Source organism: Alosa sapidissima, chromosome 21, assembly GCF_018492685.1.
Source record: "Alosa sapidissima isolate fAloSap1 chromosome 21, fAloSap1.pri, whole genome shotgun sequence".
NCBI classification, from domain to species: domain Eukaryota; kingdom Metazoa; phylum Chordata; class Actinopteri; order Clupeiformes; family Clupeidae; genus Alosa; species Alosa sapidissima.
The window spans coordinates 8,044,171-8,070,957 of NC_055977.1; the positions used below are offsets into that span (position 1 = coordinate 8,044,171).

Sequence of the window (26,787 nt, forward strand, 5' to 3'; positions counted from 1 at the left end):
AAAATTCCATGACTTTTCCCTGACTTTCCCTGACAAAAAACCTGAATTTCCATGACTGACTATATAATGAATAGTACAATATACTGACTAATGATTTCAGAGCACCTGTGTAGCGTTCAAGAATCTTTTTACTTTTTTAGAGTGGGAGGTGAATAAATAGGCATTGAATAAACACAGTTGGCCAACTCAAGCAAGCAGTAAAGCTAATAACCAGATATACTCAAATTCTGCTTGGAAATATATTTGTATTAATGTATTTTGGCAAGTACATTTGAAACTACTACAACAAAATTCCCTGATATTCCATGACTATGCCCAAAAATATAAAATTCCCTGACTTTCCATGTCTGGAATAGACTTTCTAAAATTCCATGACCAGTGGGAATCCTGAGGGAATGGAGGGAAGGCTAGCTACTTTTAGGCTGCCTTGGCCATTTTCGTGCTGCAAATATGGTAACATTCCGCATTGGTACTCATCTTTTTTTTTTCCCTCCTTGAGCAGTAGAGGAGCAGGTGGAAACGCCCATCGTTCCTGTGGCGTCCAATCCCGTTCCAGCACCCATTACCACTCAACCAGCACTTACCAATAAGGCTGCACCAGTAATGCACGCCACTCCCCCATCGGAGACTCCTCCCCCTGCTGCTGTTGCTCCTCCCCCTGCTGCTGCTGCTGCTGCTGCTGCTGCCATCACAGTGACTCCAACAGTGCCGACAGTCCCAGCTAATCTGGCCAACGTGGACCTTGGGAAGATTAGTTCCATTCTCAACTCCATCATGAAGAACACAGGTCTGTTTTGTCTGTTTCAACATGTATGTATTAGGCAATAGAGAATGATTTTTTTTTTATATGTTTATGTTCTTGGAGATGCTCATAAATTGCACATTCAAGGCGTTTGGGGGGATTTGGAGAAATCTAAAAGCTCAAGCTTCCATCATTAAGCTTCCACACATTTACCTTTGACCTTAGGTTGTCTCTTAGACTGGAGTTGTAGTTTAAGTTAGATTCCTCATAAGATGACTCTGAAGAAGGCGTAAACTGAAACGTTGGTCGTGATAAAATCGTGCATAAGAAGTCTTGTATGTTACGACAACCTGTTTTGTGTGATTGAAGTCGGTAAGCACTTCAACTTGGTGTGCGTTTTCTTTAGATATCCTAGTAGATATCAAATGTCGGCAATGAAAATAATGAATTTCCATCAACCAAAAACCATATCTAACCACATATTTAATATTGTTGGCTTCTTTTCCCTGATATTGAAAGGTAAAAGAACTGCATTGTGTTGCTTTAAGTTAGATGCCTTATATCTTACATCAGCCTCTTTTCCCCCCGTTGTCTCTGCAGGAGTTAGCCCAGGTTCTCGGCCTTCCAGCGAGTCGCCGGTTGCCGCCACCAGCTCCCCGGCACCGCCTCAGAAGAACCCAGCACCACCTCCACAGAGCTCCAGCTCCCTGGCCAGCATCCTCTCCAAAGTGGACACCAGCTCCATCCTCAGCGCGCTCTCCAAAACTCAAGGACAGACTGGAGGACTGCAGGGTGAGGAGAAAATGAAGGGCCTTGTTGGGAAAGATGGAAGGAGGAGAGGGAGATTGAAGCACAATAAAAACGTCAATTCTCAACATCGCAGACAACTCGATCGGGGGTGGGGGGTGTTCATCGAGTGGGATATTAAATTATGGTGGTGAGATGAGAACTGTGGAGATGTGAGGGAGGGGAAAGTGTTTGAGCATAGAGTATTAGTTTTGGGGGAGGTAATTTGGGTGAAGTGCTTCCATCAGTAATGCTAAAGTGTATAGTTCATAGTGATATCATATATGTCTTCTTATTTCATTTTAACATCTGAAATGTCTTTCATTCATTCGTGTTCTAATGACCCTCTGTTTGTGCAGGTTTCTCCTCCATTCTGAATAACCAATCGGTGAAGACCACAGCCAGCCCTCTTGCAAGCACGGAGTTGCCCAGGACTTCCTCTTTTCCGGCACCTTCTAACAACCCAATCCCAACCTCCCTCAACACCCCTTCCCCCTTGGGACCATTTCTAATGGGGAACAGCTCCAACCGGCAAGAAACGATTCCTTCCTCCTTCATGCCTACACCAGGTTCTAGTAACATGCAGACCAAGCCACTTCCAGAGAAGCAGGGGATTAACGAAAGCTCCTCTTCGACTGCTTTGTCCTCAAATCTTGAATCAAGGATTCATAGCTTCTTCCAGGGGAATCATGGCTTACGCGATGGCTTGGGCTTCAACGCTGACCCTCTGGGGCAAAGGGGCAGCACTGTGCCCACTGCTCTTCCAGGACAGGTTGCAGCCAGCAACAGCCCGTCTTTGGGGCAAGAGAACTTGGAGGGGACCCCTGTAAGGGATGAGTCTGGGGGCACTCCTACCCAAGATGAAGTCTCGGATGCCTCCTCGGGGAATGTGCTGTCCATGTTCCAGGGCGGGGTTCCTAAAACTGGTGTGAATAATCCGGCCTCAAATCTGGGCTCCAGTCAAGCCCCTCCTGCATATGATAATGAGTTTTGGAGAAATTCAAATACCCAGTCGAAGTTGTACGGAACTCCAAATGGTGCACCGTTCCGTCAGGGAGGCTACAATGGGATGGGCCAGGTCACTGGACCCTCCGGTTCTTCTGGTTCTGAACTGAATCAGTACCCGACGCAGGTACCAAACACAGTTTCTGGTGGCAAACTACAATCTGATAATGAAGAGTCAAGACGTGACCCCAAGGGTGGTTGGTATGGCCAGCCATACATGGACAAGTACAGTGACTCAAACATGGCTGCCACGTCATTGAATTATGGGGAGGGGCAACGAGAAAGTGAAGCCCTTCACCAGTCTACTTCGCACTCTGCCCCTGGCTTTTTCAACACGCCTTTGCCACCCATTCCGCAACTCCCTCCCCCACCCAAGGAGCTCTTGTCAGGGCCTTCTTCCAGCAGCAGGCCGGGGCCTGGGCCTGTAGCAGAACCCCCTGAAGCATCCAACCACCCTGACGAGTACCATGACCCATCTCACTTTGAGCCTGTTCGAGAGGACCTGCTTCTGCCATACCCTGAGCCTTACCCTGAAGAGGAGATGGGCCACCCAGGCGAACCCTCATTCTCCCATCCCCAACCATACCCTCATCCTCCCCAACATCCTCCCCATCCCCGGCCACTGGGACCTGGACTCGATGGGGGCCCCAGACCCCCACTGCATCATCCCCACGGTCCCCCTCACCCACTTCCCCGTCGAGGTCTCTCCCCCCCTCCAGGCCCCATGGGCGACTACTATGACTCTCACAGCCCCCCACCCCCGCATCTTAGACGGGGTTACTACGAAGACCGCAGCCCCTCTCCTCCGCCGTTTGAGGACCCCTACTACGACCGCTATTATGACCGCGAAGCGCGGAGTCCTTCCCCACCTCCGTACCCGCACAGACAACCCCTGTCTCCACGTGCCCTCTCCCATCCCCCAGAGTTCGATGTCTATGACTATGAACATGACCTCCACCCCGCCGAGCACCGGCTTCCCCCACACCCCTTCCATCCTCGTCCGCCGCATCCGATGCACCACATGGCCCCCATCCCTCAGAGGCCTCTGGGTCCAAGGCGGCCCATGCCTCCAAGACCTCCCCACCATCCTCACGACCCCTACCGTATGCCCATGAAACGGCCTCCGTTCGGGGGTCCTCCGAGAGGCGGCGGTCCGTTTTACCCTCCAAAGAGACCCTACTTGCCCCCACGCTATTGACTTTGCTGAAGGAGCACACGTGTTTGCACGTTGGTGGTCGGACGATCACAGTCACGATGAACTCGTGTCCTAGACGTTTTAGCTACTACATGTCATGCTGTCAGTAGCGACTGGAAAAGGATCAGTTGTGTTGAGAAGCCTTGTTCCTTGTTCGCCTCCTTGATCTTGCTCCGTCAGTAAGAGGGATTTTGAAGCGGACCATACAAAAAGACAGACACACAAGAGTATGCCCAAGACTTACCTACAGATGTGGATTATCCTGGTCACACACTGTTAGTCCCAAGCCATCTGGAGGCGTTCATCCATGCTACATAGAAGACATGACCTTCTGATGAAGATGGGGAGTGAGCAAGTGAAGATGAGGATGATGAAGGATTTGATGGCGGAGATGGTGTGGAGGCTGAGACGACGAGGGCCCTCAAGCTAAAGAAAGAAGATGAGAGGTGGTTATTATTTTCTGTTTGATATTCCTGTTGTTTTGTATAAGTATCTCACAGTCTAAAGCCCTTTCTCTACCGAGGGGGGCTTCTGTGCATGGTTTCTCGACTGCATGTATTTTAAACCGTGAAAATCTTTCAGGACCGTCTAGACTCACAACTTTAAATCTGTGTACCCTGCAAATATCTATTTAGAGCTATTTGAGATGGCTTTATGCCAACCTCGCTTCAGTCGATACATACATTTTAGTCATGTATGTGGACTGAAGAAGAATGTTCAGTTGTTTCCAGCTCAATTATTATTTTTGTGAAGATAGTTCAGACATTAAGAGTGACGGAAAGGTGTTTTGAAACTGAATAAATGTTTAAAAGAAATATTAAAGAAAATGTTTAGATGTAAATATAGCCGTCCAATTGCCTCCCTGCAATTGTTTTTTTGTTTTGTTAGTTAGTTAATACCTTTGTGCGAAATGCCAGCTAACCCTGGGAGCGGTAGCCTATTTTTGCGCGATTGAGATGGGTTGGGAAGGGTGGATTGAGGCAGGGAGTCGTAGAGCAGGTGCGAAGAAGACCAAGAAGACATTTCAGCCCTGATTCAACTGCACTGCTGGAGAGAACGGCGTCAGAAGATTGTTGGCCGGAGTTTTGCTTTTTATTTGCTCTGACTTTAATAAAGACCTGCTTTTGGAACAAACCCCACACTGCCCTGCGCGGGTGCTGTCTGTCTCTGCTGTGGGTCACCTGTGCGCGTGTGTGTGTTTGTGTGTGTGTGTGGTTTGTCTCCTTATTATTACTCCTGTCTTCTCTTCTCCTTCTTTGTTTTAAGTTTGTTTAGTCGTACATCAGCACAGCAGTCACAACAAATCTCATCAAACACATCGCAGCTCACACATCTTGATATGAAAGTTAGATGATTAGTTAACTTCCATCACTTGGAGATTTGCAGTCTTCACCTTATTTAGACAGCTTGCAAGTTACTTATATATGTCACAGCTAATTCCATTAGGACAACAATTTACATTAATTTGACATCCAAACACTGAACTAACCTCTCGACTAGTTCTGCCATTGCATTTGTGTATTGTTACGATGATGTCTGTAAAACGATATGTATTGTAAATGAATAAAAAAAAAACATAGTATTAAGTATTTTAAATACTTAAGAGGTAACCAGCCTTAAAAGCAGCAGTTGTAACAGGGGAATGCACTCCCTCATACATGTACACACCCTGGATTAGAGCATGAACGAATGGGGAAAAGTTTTCATGATCTGATTTGGCTGGATGTGAGTGGTGGTCTGCATGGTATGGTGTACTGTAGCTCTGACCCAGTTTTAGTCTAGATCACACAGAGAGGTTAAATCTAATATATCAGCGATGCTCATATTAAGACTGCATTCTGAATCAAAATTCAGCCAGTGAAATGTTAAGTCCTGACTGATGTGCCTGTATATAAAAAATCACAGATGAAAACTTGTATTAAAAAGTTAATTTAAAAGTGTCTTAAGTTTTTGAATAGTTACATAAGATTTACTTGTGCATTCTGAATTGAAGTAGACCTATACATTACTAAACACATTTGGATAAACAAGATAATTATAAACATTGGGTTTACAATTTAGCTTCAACTTTTAGTGTTCTGTCAGGGATGACCTCAGTCCATTTACATTTGGGCCTTAGAAAATATTTAATAATTTGTCTTTAAATTTAATCAACCCTAATCCAGGACCATGTTGATCTTGATGGCATTCTCCATATCTCATTGTTGGAGGCCTGACGGAAAATAACAGTAGTAGTAGGGTAAAAAACAAAAACAACCTGTAGTCATTTTTGTCTCTTCGAATGCATCTGGCAGATGCCCATCTTGTCTTTGGATATTTTTTGCGAAATTGAACCATCTCATGAAGAAATATCAAATAGCATGAGCATAGTTATATTGTGTTTATTGCAGCCCATATTGCAGTCATAATTCATGACAGGAATATGCACAGCATTCACAAGTTGGATTCAAGTATCTTAAAAGTTGTCTATGCAAACTAACCATCAGTGTTGTCTGTGAGCAAGTCTATTGAATGCTGGACACATTCTTGTATCTGTGTCAATAGTACTAGAGACCTTAGAGGGGAAAAATTCAGAAAAAGTGACCCGGCAAATGCATAAGTGATTCAAAGCTGCAGGTCGAGTGACAAAAGGCCTCACATTTACAGTTTAACACCAGGATTCCAGCAAGTTGCTCTCTAGCAAATCTTGGCAGTGCATATTTTTGTTGTCTCCCCTAGTCCTTGATCTTATGCATCATATGTCACCCATGCTGAGCGCAACAGATTGTATTCCTTTAGATTAATGCAGGAGTAGTGATTGGGAGCAGGGAGACCCCAGCAATATGCGCTAGGAAGCATCTTGATCTAGGAAGTGGGAGCATCTTGATTTATAATCATCCTTCACTGAGAAAGATTTGGAGTTTTGCTCAAATATGAGGGGGAAAGGAATGAGGAGAGAACATTTTGTAAATTAACTTTCAGCTTAAAATTGTTTTTCACACAAAACTCTGCATCTGTTCCACACCAGTTCAAGCAGGTTAGGATAGGATGGGAACTTTATTGTCCACGCTGGAAAACCGTTGAGTACAACACGCCAGGCTTAAATAGATGTTCTCACCAGGCTTCATTTCACTGTGAAAGATGCTCACATTTTGAGCTTCAGACATCTCCTTTCATAAGAGAAAGGAGCGGTGTACTCACAATCAGTCTGAAAAGTAGTCTGGCTGTCTGTGCTCTAACTCCAGTGGATAAGAAAGCTCAGTTTCCCCTTAGTGTCCTAAAACAGGTTAACTCATACACATTCCCTTAACTATGTTACTTATCATCTGAAACAGGAATATAGAACGTGCTTTTGTAGTGACCTTTTTGAGATTCATTCAACAACAACAAAAAATAAAGATGGTTGCCAAAGAAATTAAACTGGTTGTAAAGAAGTAGGCCCAAGAGGTAGAAATGGCATCAGAGTTAAAGTGCAAACAAAATGTCCTCAAATCTAAGGGTCTGTTCCCTTACGTTGCAGTTCATGGTCACAGTTTTGTAACATTATTTATTGTATTCATGAGTTTTAGACTCAGTAAATAATGCCTATTTGTAGGCCTAATGATTGAAATAGTCAAACAAAGTCCTTTCTTCTAGATGTTATTTTAAAAGAGTTTGAGGGGTCACAACTCCTCTCACAAGGCAACTACAGGCAATAAGTAACTTGAGATCTTGGAGTAGGCTAAAATAACTCAAAAGGGTGACTAAAACTTGGAACGAGATCAGAAACCTTGATAGAACGGAGTAATATCCTGTGCTTGCTCAACCAATGAAATGGGCCTCAAGGGTCAGCAGGTCACTGACTAGCCTACAGTGTACAACAAGTGGTTTCCTCAGATGGGCATAAACAGAAAAAGGCTCCTTCAGGACTTACAAAACTTTCAGGCGTCATTTTGCCATCCGTAGTTCAAAGGCTTAAGTAGTGTGATGTTGCTCTGCTGCGTTTCAGAAAGACTGTTGTTTTAGCATAGAAGCCTTCACGTGCTTATCTTAATTTTAAGAGCTTCAGTGTAAAAAGAACATCCGGGCTCGTGATTTATAAATGTTATTTTTCATGCCTTAAATTCACCTTGCGCGCGTCTCATCCAGCCCTTTCCTGCCCAAAATATAGCCTATCGCTGTTGGGGATGCTGGCGCACAAAATTCCTTCCGACATATTTTCCAGTGTCAGTTTTCGGATTTTGTCCCTAAAACCGTGACTTCCCCGCTGACCAATCAGAATATAACGGAGGCAAGCTCGAAAAGATTCCATGACCGTGACTGCGCCTGCGCTTTGAGCGACAGCGACATGCAGCGTACATATGAAGGAAAGACAACAGGGCAAACAATAGATCAGGGTCAAGTCACATGGTTTCAGCTCGTGCAAAAAACTGATTAAACTGATTGTATTTTGTGAGTATAATACTACTACCATGAAAAAAAATGAAATTAAGTGTCATCCTTGAAATGCTACCTTTTTTTGTTGCTATTTTGTATTCTTCACATGTAATTTCTCTATAATATTTCAGTGACTTATCATGAGCCAACAAATTTTTGCTGCTGCTTTTCTTTTGCCATTGTGTCTATATCTCAGTTATGGTTCTTTGCTAATTCAGACTTTATCCTCTCTCTCTTTCTCTCTCTTGCTCGCTCTCTTAAAAATGTTTTCATTTTTCGTCCTCCAGCTGTACCTGTGCAGATGCACCTATTGCACAAGGCTGGATGGTTGGAGTTGACACACTGCCTAGCAACAAGGCAAAGCCAAGGACTGCTTGTGGTACTGAGTCCCCTCCCTGTGTTCATCTCAAGGTAACCCTGCATGTGAGAGACCAGTCTGTTCTGACAAGTGCTGTCACAGTGAACAAGCAGGGTTTCTGGGAGGGGGAAAAAAGCCATTTAAGAATCAGATCTTGAGTATAAAGACAATTAGGCCTATTTGTCAACAAAAATGTCACAGTATTGAGTGTCGTGTCATAGGTTGATGTAGAATTCACCATTTAAGATGAATGAAATTTGATAGATTTAACACAAGTTTTTTTATATATATATATATATATATATATAAGGCTTTTTATGCCTTTAATTTGATAGGACAGTGGAGAATGACAGGAAGCGAGTGGGAGAGAGAGTCGGGGTGGGATCCGGAAAGGACCACGGGGCGGTACGGTACACATGCCCCAGCCAGTTGCGCCACAGCTGAGGCCTATTTAACACAAGTTTAAAGAGGAAGGATTAATATTCTGTTGAAATGTCAGTAATATCAGTTATATGCTCAGGACTCCTCTGACCTAAGCCCTTAATGATTTATTTATGTCCATGTGCAGGTTATTTAACTCCCATTCTGTTTCTTTTCTAAACATTATGTATTACTCCTGTAAACTATGTTTTCGAATGTGTATTACTGAATTGGTACATCATGGCCCTGCCAAATGCTATTTCATAGTTTTAAAGTCAAAGTGATATGCAACTAATTCACATTCTGAGAAACAATTTTGATTGTGATTGAGATTGGGTATTAAGAGTGTTAAGTGGGTTAATTGTGACTGTTTGTCTGTCTGATGTAAAATCGTATGACGCTTGAAAAGGTATTGTGATATACCCTGAAATTAAAAATGTTACCATACCCCATTTCATTACTATCAGTGCTTTTAGAATGGTGTTTTAATCCTGTTTTAATAAAAGTTGTATTTGTCATCTGTTTAAAAATAATAATTTAAAGTTCAATGATCTGTAGGCTAGGTCTATTCTATGAGTTCAAGCCCTGTTTAAAGTTTTTGTTGTGGCATCGTTTCAGTATTGGTATCAAGGTAGTTAGGCATGTTGCATCAAAAAGTCATAATTTTGGTCATAAACGCTAGTTTAATGGAGGGGGGAGTTTGCTTGGTGTAATGAATTGTGTAATGGTCAAATGTGCACCGTGATCACCCATATCCATTTTGCCCATCCATTCAGTTTTCCGGTCATTTAAAAATATAACTATGATATTGCTCTATTAATCCCATACTGCAGTCTCTACTGTGCAGAGGGAGAGAGAAGAGAACCATAGTGTGTCTCGCTTTCGTGCCTTATGAAATTAAGATCACTAAGCTCAGTGTAATGTTACTCTCTTTGAGGATGTTCAAGACCCTTTCATTTGTGAAGGGAGTTCTTTTGTTACATCTGATAGCTGTACACCCATATGACCACTAGAGGGACCAGTCACTCATAACTGCCTAAACACAGGATGCAATTAAGACAAAGACACTGCGTGGCTGTATTTAGCCTATGTCACCTAAATATGCCTCATTGGGGGAGCCGGCATTATTATTATTATTATTATTATTATTATTATTATTACCTTTTAGTTGTAGTACAATTGTTGTTGGTAACCAGGTCCAGGTGCTTGCTTGAACATCCTGAATGTTATTCGGTGGGCACCAGGTGGCGTTGCCGTAATGGTCCAAATCAAATCTTCAGTGTAGCCTAGTCTAAACATTATACACATTTTTGGTCTTCACACGAATGTGTTTTCTACACAAACCACCAACCACAAAGTGCATACAACTGATAACAGCCTACACATGTACAGATAATTACTTAAATACAGAGTAGGCCTAGTCCTTGACGAGATGAAGTAGGACTAACGGATATTGTCTGCTGTTTTTGTGTAGGGATGGTGGAGGAAAAGCCGGAGATGGGATTTAGTGGCGGGTGGCAGATGGTGAGCACTCCGTTAAAATTAAGAGATCCGGGTCCCTCACACACCTGCTTGCTAACATTTTATCCTACCGATGTGATAAGCATTTTCACGTAGAACATGTGGGAAATATTATAGGCTACCTGTGCGTGCGATAGGCTCAATCAGCCTATGTGTGCGTAGGCTATGACGTAGCCCTTTGTTTACATTGTGTATTTTTATTTTTGAAGGGTATTTTAATCCAGTGTGTAGTTGCTTCATTTCCGCGACCATGCCACTCATTGAATTAAGCCTACACGCTGACAGAAATTTTAGAATGATTGTGGTTGTGTAGGCTGTCTAGTCTGTAATCACAGTTGGCCGTTTCAGCACCGTGGCCAGGGCTCAACAAGAACAAAAGGCGGATTTGCGTTTCAGGATGTCAGGGACTATCAGTAACTCTGTTGCGCCACGAAAAACGTACAGCGGCCCAACTCGTTATTTCGACCCATTCAGTGACCCCACAAAGTAGCCTAGGTAATATCTAACTTGTTTTGGATTCATGGCGGTTTTTAACCACCAGTTTGCACCCATCAAATACATCTGAGTGATATCAGACTGTTCAAACTGAAATTGACCTAGTCATGCCTAGATTATTTTATCATTGCGTTTCTCGTTTTTTCTAAATGTTTAATAAAAAAAAAAAACAGCCTATCAATCTAAACCAAATAACACACTGGGTCTAATCCATTAACGTTACTTGATATTCTTGTTCAAGTTGTCTATATGTGCAACTCAATTGGAACGCCAGTGATCCGTTTAGTTCGTGTCGTGTGAAGTGTGGTGACTTGTCGACCCTCCCTGGCGTACGACATCACCGCTTGTCACACCCCGAGGGAGGGCTGGAACGGGACACAGATTGACAGAGGGAGACACCGGCTCAGGACACTATAGAGCAACGGACCACAGACACCGAGCCCACTATCATAGAACGGAGAGATATTGTCCGTGTCACTGCTGATACTACGCCACATATTAGGTGAATAAATAGCCCTCTGTGGCGTCAATTTTTAATAATATATATTATAACTTGTCTGTTGGAAATACAAGGAACCATCGCTTATCAGAAGTCGTCCACAAGCAAGAGATGACCCTTTGAGAGACATTGACGCGGGAGGCAGGCAAGGAGTGACCGATATTTCTGTCGTTCCAGGGACAACTTGTCAAAATACAGATTCTCAGGGGCTGTCGTTATCCTCAGGCTACAATAACGGAAACTGAAAGGGACACCACGAGCGAGAAGACGACAGTCAAACAAAACCATTTGAGATTAGGGAGAAAGCGAGCGAGAGACAATCTGCAACTCACCCGTGACGAAGAGAACATCCATGTGAGAAATTAGAATTTCCTTATAATCTTGAATTTTGCTTAAATCGTTTTCTTAAGGGGCATTTTAAATAGAGTGATATTTATTATTTTGGAATTTGGATATTATATTTAAGAATGGGGGTTGTAACAGAGGTCGACACAGCCTGCCAGCGAAGGCTACATTTCTATTGGTTTAGACAAAGGACGTCTGTGCGCGTTTGTTTACCTTCATTTTCCCCACTCTCTCATTCACATGTACACCTTCTGATTTTGTGCTTCTTCATTGCCCTCATATGATGCTCTTGCAATAACGTGAATGTCATGGTTACGTTTGCGTGTATTTAACTGGGTTATGTGGTACGTGTGTTTGCATTTGGCTTCTAAATTATTTGTCAAGGCTATAAAAACGATAGCAGCGTTATCACGGTTTGCTTATAATATAGGTCATTTCACGCGCGAGTTGTAGCGTGACCTATAGGTCATTTAGGGGGGGTTTAATTATTTTCCATTTGTTTTATGCAAATATTTTCATTCTATTCTCTCCAGCTCTGTACCAAGATAAAGCCATCTCCATCTTCGCCTTCGTCTGTGCCTCACGACCCTCTTCGGGAGACCTCCACCCCGTCGACCGCTCCTTCAGAGCAGAACACCGGGCGCAGAGCCCCACTCCCCACCGCCTCAATGAAGGAGCCCGACGCGATAAAGCTGTTCATCGGGCAGATCCCCCGGAACCTGGAGGAAAAGGACCTGAAGCCCATTTTTGAACAGTTCGGGAAGATCTATGAGCTTACAGTGATAAAGGACAAGTACACGGGCATGCATAAAGGTAGGGAAGTCTTCCCATTAAATATACATTACAGATCTGGCTTATTGTTCTCTCAGTAATTTAATTGGCCAGATCTAATTTTAATTGCTTGTATTTAGCATGACATATTGTTGGCAGGCAATATATTTTTGTATTACTGTACAAGATGGTATGACAGGTAGGGGAATGAATACAATGGAATAAGGCTTGTTCCTATGTTATTATGAAAATCTTAGATTTTAGTTGTCAGAAGAGTTTTACAATTTTATTATTTATACAAACAAAGTAAATTATCAGTTCTTAAAAGACTACCAAGCAGCACATCCCTGTCTGTTAACCTTTCAAATGCAGAACTGCAGTTATCATTTAACATTGATAAACATGACACTATGGTATATGCATAAGACATTTCTAATTCTTGCAGATGTACACAGACCCCCCCCCCCTACACACACACACACACACACACACACACACGCACACACACACACCCCAAATATCATACACACAGACATATGTGTGTATGTTTCTCTGTGTATTTTTTTCTAATATTTTATAATAAAATGCACTGGAGGAGTTATTGCAGGGACTGTAGATATTTCACATCATATTGGTTTTAGCATCCTGTGGCCAATAATTTTAGCACACACAGTATTTTACTCCATGGCAAGGTCACTGTGGCGCGTTCCTCGCCCCAAGCTTTAGTGATCTCAGCGGGTCTGTTTAACCGGGCGGGCAGACACGCTGCAAGGTTTTTTTTTTTTGTTTTTTTTTTGTAATGCTCTGTTTACCAAACTGCACCGCGGCGTCACTATTGCCTCTTTCCTCTCTCAGGATGTGCTTTCCTCACGTACTGTGCCCGCGAGTCGGCTCTGAAGGCCCAGAATGCATTGCACGAGCAGAAGACGTTACCAGGGGTGAGTACAAGTCTCTTGCCCCGCTCATGCCATCGTCTCTCTGAGAGAAAAAAGGACAGAGAGGTCTCTCTGACCCGAGGCCCTCATATAGAGCTTGTCCATAGCTGATAACAGGATGCTGTCAGTCAGCAAGTCTCACAGCTTTTCTGTCTTCAGCACTGACACAGAAAAAAGGGAGGTGACACGCTGAGATTTGTTCCATTAACAGCTGCCGTGGCGTCTCGCAGCGCGGCGGTTAAAGCAACAGCTCCCAGTCTACGGGGGTGTCTGTGGCACGTTTCGGGGCCCGGTGTTGATTGCTGCGATTGTGCAGTAAAGCCCTTTGAGACGACTGAACTGGTGAAAAGAACATCTCAACTCAGTGGTTATTCTGACGTAGGATGGAGCATAGAATTGGACACTAGAGAAATGTGCTGGGTTTTTTTTTTTTTTGCTTTGTTTGCCTTTGATACTACTGGAATAGTACTCTGTGTGCAGAGAATTGTGGTTAGTATGAAGTGTCATAGATGAGACGTCACAGCCATATTGGAATCATTGATATGATGATTACCAGAGATGTCACCAATACGTGAACATCATTCCAACTGGGTATTGTGGATGGGTCATGGTGCAGCCATGCAGAGACATGTTGTTGTGGCTGAGCAACAGATATCCTCTCTCATAAGAGAGCTGCGCCAGCATACGCAACATTATTAAAAAAACAATTATTGGTGGGTTATGATTCTCAGAGCTCTGGCTTATCCGAACAATCCTATATGGGATCTGCCTATGAGTCGTAATCATTCAGACAGACTAATGTGCATATGTGTGTTTATGAAATGGTATTTGTGTGTGTGTGTCTGATTATGAGGGAATAACTTGATGTATGTGTGTGTATTCTTATGAGCTAGTATCTGTGTGTGTGTGCGTGTGTGTGCGCGCTTGTGCGTGCGCTTATGAGGTAGTATCTGTGTGTGTGTGTGTGTGTCCTTAGAGGACCAGTAGCACCAGTACAAATCCTGTTATTAGCATGACAGTAGTCTGACCTGACTGACCTCTGGGAGGAGATCAGCTTGGGCCCCCTTCCCTAAAGCCTCTCTTCCTTCCAGTCTGCTGTGACAATCGTAAACCCCATCCACCCCCCCCCCCCCCCATCCCCACCCCCGAAGTGTTAAAGCTCTCCAGTCTGCATCCTGCAAAAAAACTTTAATTTTAGTTCATTTACACACACACACACACACACACACACACACACACACACACACACACACACACACACACACACACACACACACACACACAATAGGTGCCAATTCACCCCCTAAGACCGCTACCTCATTAGGAACAAAAAGGTCTCTACACATTCACGTGGGCACCCACTTACACACACACACACACACACACACACACAGAGGCAACCCCCTCTTATCGTATAGCCCCCTGCCCCCCACACTTACCTCAGCTGTGAGGCCAGTAGCACCTGCCATTTTAGTGTTTGAGGTCCGTGTGGTACAAAGGATGGAAGTCTGAGATTCCTTATCAAGCAGTGTCACCAGGAGAGCTTTTTGTCCCTCTTAATCACTAATCTGCACAGTCATTGCAGAAAGTGAGACACTAGAGCTGTCTTCCGAGGTGGCAACAGGGAGACCAAGGAAATGAATCTTTTATTATCAATGAAATTTCGGTTGTACACATTAGATGCAGACTTCGTGGACACATACATACATGTACATATATCCACACTTAGGGCCGAGCGATATAACAAAGAAAAATAATAAACATTTGTGCCAATTGTAGAGCCACACAAAGCATACATCAAAGCTGTGGAGCACAGTGTGAAGGTAAAACATTCAGTGATATAGGAAGGTGTTTCACAGGTGTTTGGAGAGGGAGAAAGTAGAAAATATTTAATGAATGTGTAATTCACAAAATATACTGGATTTGGCTTAGCAGCCAGGCTCTGAAGGTCTGCCACTGGTGTTGCCTTATATGGTCATGTTACTTTGAAAAATTAGTGATGACATGATCACACACAAAAATATATTGTTAACCATGAAAGCCGTGTATGATCGGGATTGTATTAATAAGGATTTACCAATGTTTTTTATTTTTTTATTTATTTTTATTTATTTATTTTTTTTAACTACAGCTTCAAAGGCTCACCAATATTCAAGTAGGAGCCTTCAACTAATCAACATCATTACTGCGATGAATGGCACCGCAACGCAATCAAATCCCCAAAACTTAGCATCAACAAAATGGGGCTTGTTCACACAAACCTGCCGCAGCTGTGAATTGCTTCCTTTTACAGATTGCTAACATTTGTGTATGGACCCTTTCAAGAGAGTTCCATTATCAGCATCATAGTTGGCCCCACAAGACTTCAGTTTTAACATTCCATATGTTATCTTAATGCAGAGGAAGTAGATAGGGGCCCAAATAGAACGTTCAAGCATTGTTTTTGTTTACCTTGTTGAAAGGGTCCATATCAAACAAACCCAGACAGGGCTTTAGACACAGATGTTTCCTGGCTGACCATGATGTGTCGGACCATCAAAATTATGTTTTCTCTTTGCTGAGGTTGTAGTGAAGGTAAAAGTGAAGGGTGGAGCTAAGATTGAAGCTTCACAGAGAAAGAAACGTGATTGGATAGGGACACCCCCCCCCACACACACACACACACACACACACACACACACACACACATTTCAATTTCCTTGGTCGTTACATAGATTTGTGTGTGCATGTGTGTACAAGAGGGAGAGGGAGAACTGCGTCATTATTTCCTGTTTGAAAGGCATGCAGATGGTAACCTATGTAGCCCATACATTGCATACTTAATATTATAAATATATTTGATTCTTGTAGAGAAGAGCATCAAATATACCTCTACTTTAGATATACTGCCCAGCCCTGTGTAGCACATGAATTCTCACTCACTCATTTCCTATTTCGGTCTTTTTCTCACACACTCTCACACCTCATCATTTAGATGAAGATGTGCTAAGCTAGGTGTGACTTTCCTCTGTCCCACCTCTCTCTCTCTCTCTCTCTCTCTCTCTCTCTCCTTTCTTGTTATTCCCTCTCTTCCCCCTTTCTTAGTTTGAAGTTTCTCACAGGGAATGAAATCTCTTAATTTTATCATTTTTTTTTATTTTTACGCAGAGTAAGACTGGAATCAAGAGAGAGAGAGGAGAGAAGAGAGTGATTGGGAGTAAAGAGTGAGTGACTGAGTGAGATGGAGAGAGGGAATCGTGTTGGTGAAAAATGGATAGATGGAGGGAGAGAGACAGATACAGAGGGAGAGATAGAGACGTAGGAGAGAGAGAGAGAGATACAGAGGGAGAGATAGAGAGCGAAAGAGAGAGAAAGAGAGAGGGGGGGGGGGGTGAACAGATGGTGTGACTGGAGCAGCACCTGGCCTCGTGTTTTCCTTTCAGGTGAGAGTGACGCCCTGACGGTAGCTGAGTGTGTGGGCCCAGAGCTGGCTCTGATCCCCAGCCATGTTTAGCCCAGAGCTGGCTCTGATCCCCAGCCATGTTTAGCCCAGAGCTGGGCTGCAGCCTCCCCAGCACTAACTAGCCAGAGGGATAGCACTGGGGAGAGACGGACCATATCAGAGAGAGAGAGAGAGCGAGGGAGAGAGAGAGAGAGAGAGCGAGGGAGAGAGAGAGAGGGAGGGAGAGAGAGAGAGAGGGAGTAACGGGGTAGTAACGGGGCTAGAAAATGACAGACAGTAAGAGAAACTGCAGGGAAGGATGGAGAGAGTGATAGAGAGTAACAGAGAGGAGGGGGAGCACTGGAGAACCGTAAAGGCCTTAGGGGAAGAAGTGAGTCATGAGAAACTCGCCAGGAACAAAAGGAAGCCACCCTGGCACCGGTGACCGATGGGCGTCCTCCGTTACGCTGCCCGCCCGCCCCCGTCTCTTTATCTCTCCCTCCCCTCCAACGCTGCCTGGCACCCACTGATTTGGTTGCCATCCCAACAGGTTTCTCCTCCGTGAGCAGGTTAAGGATCTTGCGTGTCCGAGTCAACAGTCTTTGGCCACCAGCCACCCATCACAGCTAGACACTTGCCTGTGTGTGTGTGTGTGTGTGTGTGTGTGTGTGTGTGTGTGTGTGTGTGTGCGTGTGTGTGCGTGTGTGTGCAAGTAGGTGAGTGTGTGTCCGTGCTTCCAAGAATGTCTTGAGCGTCCCTTCTCTGTAAAATCGTGCGTTAGCATCAGCCTGAGGCTTGTTTATCTACAGGTCGTCTGCACTCCAGAGACTGTTCTCAGACGAGCACGGACGCACAAATATATTCTATCCCTTTTTATTTTTTATAATGGTTTAAAACGGAGTTATTTATTCATGCGGAGAACCAGCTGTGTGTGTCATGGGTGATATAGCTACCCCAGTGTGTGTGTGCGAGATCTGCGATGGGATCTTTATTATATTCTTTCTTTTATCCCACCATTTCCTTCTTATCCTTCATCCGTGCGTTTCCTCTCGTGGGGATTGTCTTATTTAAGTGGATGAGACAGAACACGATAAAAAGGTGCTGAGTAATAAGGAATGATATGAAGGCATGGAAACAGTTACTGACAAAACGCGTGTGAATTGGGGATATCCTGCTATGGTATTGTCTTATTGAACATTAAATAAAAGAAAGTTCTTTGTGTGTGTGTGTGTGTGTGTGTGTGTGTGTGTGTGTGTAGGCGGGACAGTATATGAGGTTGTGTTGTGGGGGAAGGGGAAGGCAGGTGTTTGGACGCCGAGAGGGGGGATGGTGTGTGTGTGTGTTTGTGTGTGTGAGAGAGAGAGAGTGGGTGTGTATATGTGGGGGGTAGGTGGGTGTGTTGGCAGAGAATGAAACAGACATGGTCCCAGATTGGGCCTCTATAATTAGAGCAAATGCATTCAGTGTACATCTGCTTCATATAGATCACACTCTGCTAGCTTATGAATGGGCTTGATGTAAATGACGTATAGATGGACCTGTGATCTCCAATAATTTGAAGATGACCTATTCTGCCTTTGCGTGTGTGTTTCTGGTGTATAGTGTTGTCTTGACATACATTCACATGTATATTTTCAGAAATAATTGTACAGAAGGACATAGGCTGCAAATGCTCAAGGGTTTGTTTAGATGGGTTTGCAGATGTGTGCCAGTTTCTATTGAGGGACACACACAGACACACACAGACACACACAGACACACACAGACACACACAGACACACACAGACACACACAGACACACACAGACACACACACACACACACACACACACACACACACACACACACACAAACGCAGGCTGAAGCGTACATATGCCAGCAAGCTACTTTAAGAAATCAAATCACCTTACACACATGACCTCACATACACATATGCCACCAAGCTTCTTGAACCCCCAGTAACTCTAAGACCCTAAGTGACACACACAGCTTTATACTCCCACCACACACACACACACACACATTCAATAGCATGTATGTAAAGACTTCTGGCTCTTCCACCCGTACACTCAGAGCAATCCAAACTTTTCTCATCTGTTGTTCCCCTGATGGTAGAATGCACTACCAATTCCATCCAGAGCAAAAAACTCCTGAAGACCAGCTCTTCAGAGAGTATCTCCTCTCGTAGCACCACCTACAACTACGCTTGCTAATTCTAGCACTCACCACCTGACTAGAAGTTGGCTGTATGGAAGTAACACTTACTGCTGCACTAGCTTGTCACCATCACACTCTAGCTTGATTGGTTCCCTTGTTGGGAGTCGCTTTGGGTTAAAAAAAGTGTCAGCCAAATGTAATGTGATGTAATGTAAATCGCTAATCAGACATTGATCATGAAGGAATTCTTGAGTTTCTTCGTCAGATTTAGTATTCACAATACACACTCAGGCACATGCACACTAGACACACACACACACACACACACAAACACACACACACACACACACTTAACATACATTTAACATACACTCAACACACACACACACACACACACACACACACTTGTCTTCACAGGCCAGCAGATTGCCCTAGAGAAGGCATGGAGATGGAGGGAGGGTGGGTTAATTAAAGAGAGATTGGACAGATGAATGAAGTGTGGTGGGGGGCAGAGGAATGAATGAAAGTTTAACATAATGAGCGGCGGGTGGTCGCGGGGGGAGGGGCGAGAGAGATCGGGAAGGGGGGGGGGGGGGGGTTAGACAACAGAGGGGGGTTTGGGGGTGTATCTATCAGCTTAAATACAGACATCTGTTAGCAAGACACTGCCTGTGTGTGTGTGTGTGTGTGTGTGTTCACGCTTATGTCTGGTCTCTGATGATTGCACTGAATCTGGCTGAAACTTGATCTGATTGACAGAACAGGCTCCCATCATGACGTCTGCTGCTTCAGATGAGAGTAATGATGGTGAACGTGTGTGTGTGTGTGTGTGCGTGTGTGTGCGTGTGTGTGTGTGCGTGTGTGTGCGTGTGTGTGTGTGCTTGTTTGTGTGTCTGCGTGCTTATATTTGTGTGTGTGTGTGTGTGTGTGTCAGCGTGTCTCAGCCTCCATTTTTATCCTCGCTGACAGCATGCAGTCCCGGCTTTTGTGCTGTGGCCTCTGGCTGTAGTCTGCTTCAACCTCTGCTCCATCTCCTCGCGCTAACCAGGGCGGGGAGCTACCGCTCCTTATCAAGCAGCGACACTCAGCAGCATTCAGGCGAGCTCAACCCGGCAACACTGACATCACAATCATCGCCTTAGAAACAGACATCCAGAAATGGGTGTATCCGTGGCACCACTGTGCCATCATAAAGAATCCTGTTCTGCACCGTTCCGTTATGTTCTGCTAAACAGTGATGAATAGTCACTGTAGTGCAGCCTGGGAGAAGAGGCTTGGAACCAGCCCCCGGCGTGTTTCTGATGGGGTGAGGGGGGGTTGGGGGGGGTGGTAGAGGACCTTCTCAGAGTTAGTTGACCCGGTCTCCGTTCCCCCAGGGGGTTTCAGCGGTAATTGATTATTGATTATTGATTAACAGCCTACACCGGTGTGAAGGTGTGAAGATGTTATTTTCTTTGTGCTTGATTGATTCCCATAAAAGACACAGACGGATGGTGTGAGACGCACTGTTAGGCTGGGAGAAGGAGAGAAATAGAGGGAGGGAGGGAGGGGGAGTGATGGAAAAAGGGGACAGAGCGGGAGATAAACAGAAAGGAATGGGAGGGGGGCTGTTTGGGTGTATGTTAGTGTGTGTGTGTGTGTGTGTGTGGGGGGGGGGGTGTTATTCGGATTTATGGTTTGCCTAATGTTTGTATTTGCCTGTGGAGGAAGGGATTTTGCCATGGGGAATTTATAATGTGTGTGTGTGTGTGTGTGTGTGTGTGTGTGTGTGTGTGTGTTGATTTAGCTTTTTAGTCTTTATATGTGTATATTCTCCTTATCTTTCTATTAGAGTTTGTACCTGTATGAGAGAGATGAGGAGAGAGAGATGAGGAGAGAGAGAGAGAGAGAGAGAAAGGAAGCAGGAAGGATAGAGGAGGGGGAGGGCAGGAGGTGAGAGAAAGAGAGATTGGGGGTTGGGGTGGCACGTTGATTACGGTTTCACGTCCCGTTGCCAGGCAACGGCTGGGAGCGAGGGATGCCGGGTTGCTAGGGAACGAGGCACGATGCAATGACCAGCGCCTCACTGAAGGATAGGGCGGAGGTATTGAGAGATAGCATGGACAGAGACAGAAGTGGAGTGTGTCTTTGTGTTGTCCCCTACACGCACACACACACACATACACACACTCGCATACAAATGCTCAAATTCACAAACAGATTCACAGTATGTATGCACACATTCACACTCACATAAGCATGACACCACGAATGCTTATGTGGGTGAATGCACGAATACACTTGCACGCGCGCATTTATATACAGTATATATATATATATATATATATATATATATATATATATATATATATATATATATATATATATATATACACAGTATGTGTGTGTGTGCACAATTTTACATGATCCCTCAAACATGTACACACACACACACACAACCATGATCTCCACTGATGCATCTGCTGTTCTGACTCAGTGCCTTAATTGTTCAGCTGATTGCTCACGGCTCAGCCAACACAATGTTCACACAACGCCTACCACAGTGGTGTGTGTGTGCGTAAGTTTGTGCATGTGTGTGTGTGTGCGCGCGTGCATGTGTTTGTGTGGGAGAGGCAGAATGTTTCACACTCTGTGCCCAGCAAAACCTAATACATCTGCATATTTATTTTTCTCTGCATGGGTACATAGGCTTGTAGAGTGTGTGTGGGGACAGTGCACCGTGTGTGTGTGTGTGTGTGTGTGTGTGTGTGTGTGTGTGTTTGTTTGTTTGTGTAATGATGAAAATAATGACCGTGTCGGTCTCTCAGTGATCACTGATGATGGACTGACTGGGAAATCAACACACTTGAGTGTGTGAGGGAGACAGACAGAGAGTGTGTGTGTGTGTGTGTGTGAGAGAGAGAGAGAGAAAGAGGGATGGAGAGAGAGAAAGAGAGATGGAGAGAGACAGAGAGAGAAAATATGTCCCTCATTTCTTCAAGAAGGGAATGAAACTGTATATGATCAGTGTTTGAAATGCAGACACCGTTTGCTCTTTATTGAGGGTGTGGGGTTTGTGAGCATTGAATCGTGTGTGTGTGTGTGTGTGTGTGTGTGTGTGTGTGTGCATAATGGTGATAAATCAGATGATTGTGTGTTTAGCGGTCAAGGCACTGGGTTAAGAGTTGCTGAGGGTGGGTGGGGGGGGATGTGATTTGATTGAATAATCTATGGATTTAATATCCTATAATCCTTCTGAAATCCTCCTCCGTAAAACAGGGACCGATTAAGTGTGTGTGTGTGTGTGTGCGTGTGCGTGTGTGTGTGTGCGTGCACACTCACATCCGAGGTTGTGTGCCAAAGATAGATATTGATGGAGTTTGCATACATACATTAAATGTCTTGGGGCATCAGTGTTGAATGAGTGAGTTTGTGTGTTTATACCTGGGGATATTTGTCTACCATATTTACACAGATGTGCTAGGTGCTGTTGTATTGTTTTGTCTATGGACTGTGTGTGTGTTTGTGTTTGCGTGTGTTGAAAACATATTTCACTGTAGGGAGCCCAACCAACAGGTTCCATGAGTCGAGTAGTAATTTCCCCTCAGCTCAGCTTCTTTTAGGATTTGTTTAATAATATGTACATATGCATGTTTGTCATGTTTTTTCTGTTATTCATGGTGTTACATCTTATCTCTCTCTCTCTCTCTCTCTCTCTCTCTCTCTCTCTCTCTCTCTCTCTCTCTCTCCATCTCTCTCTCCATCTCTGTCGCTCTGTCTCCTCCATCTCTGTCATCTCATGGTTTCATTCTAATCCCCTGTTCATTGTCATTCTGCTTTTGTTCTTTTCTCTTTTCTCCACTCTCGTCTCTCCTCCTCCTGTACTCTCCCTTCATCCTTCACCTGAGCACTTCTCACACCATCCGCCCCATTTGTTTATCCTTTCTCCCCCTCCTCCCTATCTCTCTCTCTCTCTCTCTCTCTCTCTCTCTCCCCCTCACTCCCACCTCTCTCTTTTCTTCTCCTCTGCTCGTCGTCCGGGGCAACCTTGTTTACCTGCTGGGGAGCTCTAGTCGTGGCGTTGCCATGGCGACTGCGGCAGCGAGGCAGGTCTGCGTAAGGCTGGTTGCCGTGCCGACCTGAAGTGGCACCATTCTGATGGCTTTGTGCTTGCTTTGTGCCCTGTCCTCTTCTACATTTGTCTATCTACTCCTCTTTTCATCCTGTCCTCTCTCTATCTCTCTCTCTCTGTCTCTCTCTGTCTCTCTCTCTCCCTGTCTTCCTCCCTCTTCCTCCAATCTCTCCTAATTTCCTGCTCCATCTATAACAACATCATTCTCAATCTCTTTATATTTCCCTCTTTATCTGTCCGATTTATCGCGCTTACGTCTTGTCATTTGATATTTTTCCGCACTATCCATTATGAAAACTCATGTACAGAATTTAATATCTAAAAGAGTAATAAACACCCCTTCTCTCTCTCTCTCTCTCTCTTTCACACACATATACTCTCTCTCTCTCTCTCTCTCTTTCTCTCTCACACACACATATACACACTCTCTCTCTCTTTCTCTCACACACACATATACACACACACACTCTCTCTCTGTCACACTCTCTCTCTCTTTCACACACACACACACACACTCTCTCTCCTCTCACTGACTCTGAGCTGATGGTATACGTCGAGCAGCAGGGGTCAGCTGTATGTTGCGGATTAAAGGAAGAGGGCCAAGGCTCCAGGGCCCTCTCTACCTCTATCTGCCCACCTCAAGTCCCAGGTCCCCCAGCCTCAACTTTATTTATTTGTGTTTTTATTTATTTTCCCAATCTACAAAATAAACAACTTGACCATCACTCTCCCATCCACCCCATCCCATCCAATCCCCCTCAAGTAGCCAAGAAATGTGTGTGTCCAAGGTGACCCTTGATGCGTAATCACTCATTTGGGCAAAAAAGCCCCCAGCAGACCATACCTCAGCGTGCACATATGAGACACGTGTGAAGTGGACGCATGAGAAGTGACCCTCAGGCCCAACACTGTCAGACGTGCTCGATCTAGGCGGCCGCTGATGAGTCACTCACGTCAGTAAAATGCTCGATGTGGCGACTGGAAGACCCCCCTCGCAGTCTGTTTGAGCGAGAGTGTGTATGGTTGGTTGTGTGTGTGTGTGTGTTTGTGAGTGCACTTCCTGCATGTTGGCGAGTATATTTCCTGTGTGTGTTGTGTGTGTGTGTGTGTGTGTGTGTGTGTAGAGGGCGACCATGCAAGTGTTTGATCAATAGTGTGTCCGAGCAAGTGATCGGCGCTGATCAGAGTGAATGGATCAGCTGTCAGCTCAAATGTCAGCGCTTCCATAATTAAGACCTTCATTAAGTCTCTGCCAGCCCCTCTTCTCCAGCCCTCCACCCTCTCTTTCTCCCTCTTCCTCCCCCCATCTCTTTCTCTCTCTACCCCTCTCTCTCTCTCTCTCTCTCTCTCTCTCTCTTTCTCCCTCTCTCCCCCTCTCTCTCTCTCTCTCTCTCTCTCTCCCTCTCTCCCCCTCTCTCTCTCTCTCTCTCTCTCTCTCTCTCTCCCTCTCTCCCCCTCTCTCTCTCTCTCTCTCTTTCTCCCCATTGCCCTTCTTCCTCTCCTTTCCGTCCTCTTCTCCTCTGTCCTCCCTTACTCACCCCGCCTCCCATCACCTCTCCTTTCTTCTCACAATGAGTATGATCTCTCCTTTCTCTCTCTCTCTCTCTTTCTCTCTCTCTCTCTCTCTCTCTCTGCACACATACTAATATATATCCTCTCTTTCTTTCTCTCTCTCTGTCTCTCTCTGCCCATAGTAATTTCTGTCCTCTCTCTTTCTCTGTCTCAGTCTTTGCATATCAGTTCCTTTACTTTCCCCTCTTCTCTTCTCTCCCTCTTTCATCCGAGATCCTCTTCTTACTCCCTCCTTCCTGTCTGATCCACAGTGTATTTTTTGGGGGGGATTGCATTTGCACACACACACACACACACACACACACACTTGAATACATGGCCATATAAGACCTCTCAGTTAATTGGAAAATATGTAATATGAAATATGTTACATGTTGAAATATATCAACATTTTATTGATATCACAGTTATATACATACAATAGAAACATGTTATGACATAATATGGAGTCTCAGTTGTCTCAAAGTCTATTTGAGATCTCTTCTTGTCTCGTCATCATCCTTCGTTCCCTCTCTCTCTCGTTCCCTCTCTTTCTCTCTTCTCTCTCTCTCTCTCTCTGCCCCTCTCTTTTTTCCTCCCTCTTTCTCTTTTTCACCTCTTCTCTCGGTCCTCTGAATCTCTCACCATGTTAATCCAGGGCGGCTGTGTAATCCAGATTAGCCAGCGAGCGCTCTTAATCCCATCACCCAGGCCCACGTGGGTGTGTGCTTTTCCTGGTCCCCATCCTCAGGCCAGGGAGGGTGCAGAAGAGGCCAGGATTAAATGTGTGTGTGTGTGTGTGTGTGTGTGTGTGTGTGTGTGTGTTTTATGTGTGTGTGTGTGTGTTTGGGGGGTTGGGGGGATTGTGTGTGTGTGTGTGTCTGTGTGTGTGTTTATATGGGTGTGAGAGACTGATGGAGGGCGAGGAGGGAGAAAGATAAAAATAAGAGAAAGATGATATGTGAAGCTTTTGGGAAAGTCAAAAAAAGAAAGGAGTTTGTGAAGCACGGTTGAAGAGGCATCACGCGCACACACACACACACACCACACACACACACACACACACACAGAGACAGGGAGAGTGGTATTTTTCTTGAACATGTTCTCCTGTTCTGTGTTGTAGATGAACCGGCCCATCCAGGTGAAGCCTGCAGACAGTGAGGGGAGAGGAGGTAAGAGAAGCACGACCGACCCGACACCAGCGCTCCGTCTCCACAGCAACCCACCATGGCCTTCCATCACCTAGGTTACCCCACACCACAGCCAGCCTGCAGACCGCTCTGGAAATCCTCCATTCTCAGTCTGATTTCTCCACCTGATTTCTTCATCTGTAGAACATAACCAAAGACAGCAAAGTAAAGCTGAAAACATAAAGCCCATGCATTCAGAGAGAAAAAGGGCTAGCTCAAACACATACGTGCATTTGTGCAGATTACATCTGTACTTACTGCAGACTGATATATTTTCAGCAACACACACAATAGATTATGTTAATGCTGCACGAGTGGGTGACATCACTTGTCTCCATGGCCACTGATGCAGCTATAGATGTAGACGGTACATGCAGAAGAGACTCAGAGCGCCTCGAGTCCACACCTGTTGGCTTGTATCCAAAGCTGGAAATCGGCTATGCCAGCCCAGTACCAAACGCCATCTGCAAACACCTACAGTCATTATAGATCACTATCGCCCTCTGGTGGGAGGGGAGGGGATTACATGGCCAATTGTGTCTCGTCACCCCGACTGTTTCATTGTCAAGGTCTTCACTTTGTGTCGCGTCAATGAATGTGTACAGCTGTTTTTTGTTGTTGTTTAATTTCTCTTTGCTCGCCTCGGTTATTTTCACCCTCTTGTCAAATTTCACCTCTTTTTTTCATGAATGTTTTTTTCTTTTTCCACCATTTTGTCCTTACCTTTGCCCCCCCCTCCATCTCTTTGAGTCTCTCCCTCCCTTATTCTCCGCATCTCTTCCTCCCCTCTCTCTTTCTCTGCTCTGTCTGTTTTCTCTCTCTCTCTTGTCTGTCTGTCTGTCTGTCTGTCTGTCTGTCTGTCTGTCTGCGTTCCTCTGTCCATGTCTCCTC

General features: G+C 44.8%; 2 protein-coding genes across 2 annotated transcripts in view; both read left to right on the top strand.

The window, feature by feature from the left end:
* Positions 1-5,665, top strand: part of rprd2a (regulation of nuclear pre-mRNA domain containing 2a) — a 44,887-nt gene extending 39,222 nt beyond the window's left edge. The window contains exons 8-10 of the mRNA XM_042076624.1: positions 503-787; positions 1,343-1,534; positions 1,888-5,665. Coding sequence (XP_041932558.1) covers positions 503-787; positions 1,343-1,534; positions 1,888-3,731 — 2,321 coding nt within the window. The 3' untranslated portion in view covers positions 3,732-5,665. The remainder of the gene's footprint in view (positions 1-502; positions 788-1,342; positions 1,535-1,887) is intronic.
* celf3a (cugbp, Elav-like family member 3a) overlaps positions 4,035-26,787 on the top strand; it is a 34,014-nt gene continuing 11,261 nt past the window's right edge. The window contains 6 exon segments of the mRNA XM_042076634.1: positions 4,035-4,174; positions 8,411-8,534; positions 11,594-11,770; positions 12,295-12,574; positions 13,388-13,470; positions 25,830-25,878. Coding sequence (XP_041932568.1) covers positions 8,448-8,534; positions 11,594-11,770; positions 12,295-12,574; positions 13,388-13,470; positions 25,830-25,878 — 676 coding nt within the window. The 5' untranslated portion in view covers positions 4,035-4,174; positions 8,411-8,447.